The 7,252-nt window shown below is 32.4% G+C and overlaps 1 protein-coding gene across 2 annotated transcripts; it reads right to left on the reverse strand.

The window, feature by feature from the left end:
- Nucleotides 1-5,315: 5,315 nt before the first annotated feature.
- On the reverse strand, nt 5,316-7,013 carry LOC135086444 (uncharacterized). 2 transcript variants are annotated; one of them, XM_063981166.1, is made up of 5 exons: nt 6,831-7,013; nt 6,531-6,629; nt 6,346-6,420; nt 6,081-6,152; nt 5,316-5,876 (listed from the first exon to the last, which is right to left on the reverse strand). In XM_063981166.1, coding segments are annotated over exons 1-5 (675 nt in total). In that variant the 5' UTR covers nt 6,833-7,013; the 3' UTR covers nt 5,316-5,449. The 2 variants fall into 2 exon arrangements, with proteins under 2 accessions (XP_063837236.1, XP_063837234.1); XM_063981164.1 differs by having other exon boundaries at nt 6,531-7,013.
- Nucleotides 7,014-7,252: the final 239 nt, after the last annotated feature.

Genomic DNA, 7,252 nt, shown 5'->3' on the forward strand with positions numbered 1-7,252 from the left:
ACCTTTGAGTAATATCGTTAAGAAAATATCATGAATAGCAATATTATCGTAGATCTGCAAGGATTTAAAAATAGCAAAAATGAATTTATAATAAAAGAATTTGCTATAGCTACCCAAGAGCATACTCACATATTTTTGATTAAGCCTCCATACCCGTTCTCTTCATTGACTGCTGAAGAGAAAAAGCAAGTTTGCTGGATCGAAAAAAACAGAGGCTATCGGTGGAATGAAGGATATATTGATTATAGAGAATTTCAAAGACTTATCGTACCTTATTTAAAAGGTAAATATATTTTAGTAAAAGGAGAAGAAAAGATCAAATGGGTGCATAATTTATGTAATCAAAATGACGTTCTAGACGTAACTTGTTTCGGCGCTCCAAATTTAAGTACTCTTTACAATCTTTATTGTTTGGATAACCCCACATTATTTAACTGTTTTGCTCACAAGAAATATTGTGCATTAAAAAATGTTATGTGTATAAAGAAATGGTGTGTTGAAAAAAATGTAGCAATATGATAAATAAATTTATTATTCTAAAAAACTGATTATTTTTATTTTAACAATCCTTGATAGAGATTTAAATTATTACATATGTAAGGGAAAAAAAATAACACTTTCATATTCATAAACTTTATTATAAACTTTTAACATTAGGTACACTAAAGATTTTTCATATTCAGTAACTTAATTATAAACTCTTAAATTTAAACTAAATACCTACTAAAGATTATCATTACACATTTTTTTTGATATTTTCTTAATTACTGATTCAGTCATGTCCATTATTTCATCATAATTTTCAGTCACTACATACTGTGCACTAAGCATCACATTATCATCACTTTCACTGTCATCCGGATCGCATGCTGTTGAAGCGGAAGGCTCACTCGTCAGGTCACACACTCTTATTTGTATAAGCCGTAAACCTTTAGTTCGCTCCTTGGAAATGACGTAGGACTTTGCAGTACTACGTGCCTTCTTTCTTGCCGGTTGCTCAGTCTTCCGCCTAACCCTCTTTTCCCGGGAGGTTTGAGGCTCACCAACTTGTCCCAGGACATCTGAACAAGCTTGTGTTAATCCCTCCCAGGGATCATAGGTGAACGGGGGAAGCATGATGTTCATATCGGAGTTTTGCATCGTCTGAAAAGAAAAAATAACAATTGTTAGTGATCATAATAAATTCAAAAAATTTGTTAGAAGGTAGAAATAAAATTACAAACTTGAATACTTACAAAATAATGAATCCGTTGCTAGTCTGAAGACGAGCAGTGATATGGAGTGAATGAGCTTGTCGGCGAAATATTGTAAAAAAACATGTGATTTGCTTTATTGCGAAATCGTTGACTTTGCAAACGTGAACGGATGTCTTGAGTCAGCATATTGAAAATTGCATATTGTAATATGAAATAAGGTTATTAAGTTTATTAGAAAGATTCTTTCACAAATATTTATTAAATAGGTAATATGAATCAAACAACAAATCATAGATGGTTTAAAATTTATTAAGCACTTATTTCATAATTATAATAATAATTATTTTTAATTAATTTAATAATAATAGTATTATAAAATACAATCTGTGTTAGTCGCAGGCTTAAGAGTAGAAAGTTAGTAAAAAGTATAATTAATAATAAGTAATATTTTCCTAATCTAAACATAAAATAAGAACTGATTATTTCAACCCAGACTATTTAATATCATCATAATATTATTATTTTAATACAGAACAAGACTAAGACATTTATCAAAAAAGAATATTAACATATTATTTATTATAATACAAGTAGGCTCTTATAATACCTATAGAAACATTAAAAGAAGCTGGATTTATGACCCCAGGCCACTGTATTTATATTATTTTTTAATATTATACGTTTGTCATCGTTAGATGATAAAGCCACTTTATTTACCGATTGAGTAAATATTTCATGCTTTAACGATTTAAATACTACATTTGTTTTTTTAATAATTTTGTTGTGCAATAGGACATTACTGTAATCTTTAAAAAGTAACTGCTTAACAGCTGGTTTTTTTACTCCTTTAGCTTTTTTTATTTCTTTATTTTCAGTTTTAATACAATATAATTTTGATCTTAAACCGACAAATTCAGTTATGAGTTTTCCACCTAGTTCGTCTTTAAACAAACCAGGTACTTTTTTATTTTGCCGTTTAATGTTAAACAAATTATTTTCATCATAATTGCTTGTGTCAAAGTAAGATTCAAATTGACGTTTCAAATCCTTATACACGTCCTTGGTGTGTATGGAGTACAAAAAGCTATCCGTATCTGTGTAACAAAGTTGTAAATTGTTACCGTAGAATGGTTTCATTATGGAATAATGGAATTTATACATATGGCTTTTAGAAATTTCTAAAACCGTAAATCCTATATAAATTGGTTTATCCAGTAATATTGACTCCGGTTTCATTTGCACTGCAACAAAATTCTCAGAAAACACAGTTGAGCTGTGATAATTGGGTCTTGCTATTAATTGCTGAGCAGTGTACTGTTTTTTAGTTTTATTTCTAGTATCAACCCATTGATTTACTAATTTTACATCAAGCCGTTTTTCCGGATCTTCTAATGTTTTGCCGAAAATGCTATTATTCAAAAGTTTAAAAAAATCTTGTTCAAATGCAGACGTTGCTTTTTGTCGCAACTCGGTATTAAGATCAATGTACTGCTTTAGATAAGGGCTTTGTTTGAATTTTATTACTCTGTGGATTTTTTTTAGTTTCAAACCATGATCAAGGCATGCTTTTAAATGCACATAGTGAATAACATAGTTAAATTTATCGTATAAATTAGGTATTAACTTGGATGTTTTAGAGCCAGGTGGAGTAAATTTTTGGGGACAAAAAGGGAGTTCATTGTGTAAATCATGCAACTGTTCTGGATATTCTAAATCTATTTCTAAAATATAACCCTCTTCGGCATCGTCGGGCGTGTTTATAATTTCGTCGGCATTAAATTCTGACACATTTAATAAGTGAAAATCAGAATGAGGTAAATACGAGCACATTGCATAACCGTATAAATTGTTACAGTCTATATAAAATAAGTAATTATCTGGAGAAGATGGATCGTAATCAGGCAAGTATTTATTATTTGCCTTCGCATATCTAGTGGAAACTTGACAAACACCACCGCGGATACCCTTTTGGATTAACCGAATTATTTCCAAATCTTCAATTAGTTCAAGTTTTACTTTGGTCAAAAGTAGCATAGCATCGAAGCTTAAACTTGGAGCGGTAAGATAAAACGAAGGATCTAAATTATAATTAGTTTTACAAGTATACCGAAATTTTTCAAATACATCGGCCAGTAAAAGTACGTCTGATTTTAAATATAACTTTGTATATTCTCCTAGATTTTTTAAATTAAATGTTTTCCAAACGCGCTCGGCATGTTTATAGTCAGATTCTGAAATAGTACACTCATTCAAACTACTATAAAAATTATGGCGTGAAGGTAATTGTTTTTCTTTATACGATTCCCAGTTAGTCATGTATTCATAAGGGTATACACCTTTGCGCCTTAATAACTCAAACTGATTTTTTTCAGAAAAAAAACGCGATAAATGTGTAAAATCATGTGTGTTTAAATTAGAAACCAGTTTTTCAAGGCTTGTCCCTAAAAATTTGAACGAGTCAACAAATCGAACTGCCATGTAATGATTATCATCTGTTGTAAAAAACTTAGTGAACGATATATAATTTTCTTTATTTTTGGCTATAACTTTTATTGGTCCCGATATTTCTCCCAATTGCCTTATAAATAGATGACTATCGTAGCCGGATAAATTATGGAAAAATACCGGTACGAATTGCGGTAAGCGGTATTTGAGATTACAGTATGAATGTGCGGGACCGCGGTACCTGCCGGTTAAGTGACAGTGGTCCCTCACTCTATCGTCAAATAACAACTGATTGCAAAGATAACATTGCTTCGATTTAGAAAATGATTCCGATTCTTCTACTGTTAACTTTTTCATTGGTATTTTGTTTTTATATAATTTTAATATTTTAGATATGTCTTTCTTAAGATTCTCAATAAATATTTCAACGCAATTTTTCCCAAGATAAGATACGTACCGATTCAAGGAACTGTCATATGAACAAACAACGTAATATGCAAATGCAGCCGGAACATGTTTTTGGAAGACGTTCGTAGAATTTGAAGTCGGTCCGTTTGGACTTGGTTGTAATAACGATTCGAAATCCGCGTAAATAACGAACGGCATGTCTTGCATTTTTTCATAGTTTTTAAACTGTATAAGTGTGCCGGGTTTTGGTAAAACAGTAGCAACGCCACCGCATATATGAGTATTTAATTTAATTTCGTTTTTAAAGAATACCATACAATCATCACAAAAAAATATTTTGTTGTGGTTTTTTGTTATTTGCGACCTTAACAAACGACTTAAATTTTTTATCCAACAATAATGCGTTAGATTTCCCTTTTCTAAAAATAATAAATTTATATGGTTCTTTTTCTTGTTCTGAGTGCGGTATAATGGTCCAACAATATTAGTGTTGTTTTTAATTCCATAAACATTGACACTTATACTGGGATTATTCTTTTCAAAAGTTTTTATATCCGAAAAATTTACAGGAAATGACATGTTTTTTGTATTGAGAACGTTCTCAAAATGAGGATATGAAGAAGTTCGGTGAGCATTACTCTTAGCAGGAAACAATGCTGCCATTATGCTCCACAAAAAACAAAATTTATCACTGTTTCGAACATTAATACAAGCTCGTTTTAGTTTTAAAGCTTTAGGTAAATCTATAAATTCGGATGCTTTTAAAGGATTAAATTTGTTTATGTTAATTTCTAAGTGCGAATTACGGAGAAAAGACCAACCGCTGTCCCTTTCTTGCATTTCGTCAATTTTAGTTGAAATAATAGCTATTGCTTGTGAGAATATTTCATCAAACGCGTAGTTCTTATGTATGGTAAAGTTCTCTGTAGCAAATGATTTTAGCTCAGATTTGTTAGAGTCATTAGTTCTAAGAGAAAATTCTGCAAATAATTCGAAGTTGACTTTAAGGCTGTTAAATGCTAGTTGTCGCGCTTGTATGAGTTGCCGCACGCGCGCACGCATGCTGCGCATGAACTCGGCTGGCGTCTGCACGCCTTCATCCCTATTGCGCAATCGATACGTAGCTATTCGACTACGGAATGCACTACTTATTTTTTCTATACCATCTCCTAATTCTATTGCTGAATTATTTTTATGTGTATTACTTTTGAGATGAGCTGAGAAACTATTACTTTTAACTGATAAATCGCACACTGTGCAATATATCGTTCTTTGAGACATTACAAAAAAGTTTAAAACCTACCTAACAACTTTGAATGAAATTAAATAGACTGGGTGAAAAAACTAAGATATAAAAAAGTATTTTATTTTATTACCTTAAATAACTAATTAATAACAAATTACGAACTATTTTTTTTATCAGCGAAAAAAGTACCGTCCTCTTCGAATGCCTCTCGCGCACGCGTGACGAATTGCCGCAGTAGGTTAAGATGTTCGGCGTTAGAGCTGCTTTGGTATTTGAGTGACAATACCGCCTTCTCCCAACGATCTTTCGGCTGCACAGCTCGTATCTCGTCCGCGTTGTAGAGGCGCAACTCCACGAAGAGATCCCCAGGCAGAGAGGCGGTGCGGCGCAGGACTCCGTCGGCCACTCGACGCGTCAGCACGGACTGCAGGCGGCCGGGCTGGCTGCGCGCGCGACTGCTCTCGACGTCCGCGTCGTCGTCCAAGTCCAGCTTCCACCCTGAGGTTCGAGTTCGTTTGTCTCCACTCGAGCTCTCTGCTGACTTGCGTTTGGTAGACGACTTTTTCGCTGATGATTTAGTTCTGAAAAAAAAAAAAACAACATTTGAATTAAATATTCTTAAACAGTTTTAATTATTTTAGTTGGAATGAGAGATAACTGGTAAAATTATAAAATTCCTACCGGAATACCAAGCCTTTGCTTGCTAAATATTTATTTCAAAATACAATTATCATTACAACGCAAAGTAAATACCTCAATCGTCATAAAAGTGATTAAAAACTTACGGTTTATTAACTGATTCCTCTTCAGAGTCGTCGAATAAATGTTTGGCCGTTTTTCGAGGTTTCTGCTTCAACCTGCCAACAAACACGGTCAAATTAGTTTAAAACAGTAATAAACAGAATTTCTAAGTATGAGTCTTTGTTCGCATAAATTAACAAATATTTGTTTCAAAACAGAAGTGAGTCCCGCGTATTTAATTTAAGTACATAGGTACATTACAGCGCAAAGTAAATACGTGAAACGTTATAAAAGTGATTAAAAACTTACGGTTTATTAACTGATTCGTCTTCAGAGTCCTCAAATAAATGTTTGGCTGTTTTTCGCGGTCTCTGCTGCTTCAACCTGCCAACAAACGATCAAATTAGTTTAAAACGATAATCATTTTCACTTGTTTCAAACAAAAATAAATCGATTTATTACTGGAATATTACTTTGTCTATATTAAATCTTACCTTTTACAAGATGTTTCCTCTTCAGAATCTATGTCTTCGCGTTTATTTCCGTGCCGCTTGGCAACTGCTTTTTTGTCGCAGTAATACTCAAAGTCCGACCTGTAAAATATAGAGTTAAAGTTATAAGACGAAATTATGATGTAGGTACGACATATTATGTTCAATACAATACATGTATTGAACATTCAATAACAACATACAGTAAACAACTTGAAAAAATCGAACTGCCTAAGTTCATAATTATGCACATTATTATTCTCATAAAACACACAAGGAAAAAAGTTAAAAAAACTTACGAACATTATTTCGTTGCTGTAGATTGGTCTTGAAGCTGAAGAATACCTTAACCTTGAAGGTTGATGAGCACTATGTGGCACTACTGGAGTTATTAAATTTTATCGATTTGGAGGTCATAATTTATCTAAAAATAATGCAAGATCAGCAAAAGAGGTAGTCAACATTTTTTCCATTTGTACCACTTAGTTAACGGGTAAAATATAATGTATAATTACAAAAGTAACCTTCAAACACAGGGTTTACGATCACTGGCCAAAATTTTTTATAGAATCAGCAATTACAAAATGTTATTGCTGATTAACATTAACATTTGTGAAAAACAAAAGTTTCAATTTACTCAGACGTCCGCATAATCAGTGTAGGTACAGTCGGCGTAAAAAATATATGATGTTTTTTTTTTCATATTAGGATATTTTTCTTGTTAC

This window comes from Ostrinia nubilalis, chromosome W (assembly GCF_963855985.1).
Source record: "Ostrinia nubilalis chromosome W, ilOstNubi1.1, whole genome shotgun sequence".
Lineage (NCBI taxonomy): Eukaryota > Metazoa > Arthropoda > Insecta > Lepidoptera > Crambidae > Ostrinia > Ostrinia nubilalis.

Bases quoted from the DNA above. Each gene is read 5' to 3' on its own strand.
- LOC135086444 (XM_063981164.1), bottom strand. From the start codon at position 6,715: ATGTTCAATACATGTATTGTATTGAACATAATATGTCGTACCTACATC. The intron at 6,421-6,530 runs GTAAGATTTAAT...GTTTGTTGGCAG, and splicing joins GAGGAAACATCTTGTAAAAG to GTTGAAGCAGCAGAGACCGC. The intron at 5,877-6,080 runs GTAAGTTTTTAA...TTTTTTTTTCAG, and splicing joins GAGGAATCAGTTAATAAACC to AACTAAATCATCAGCGAAAA.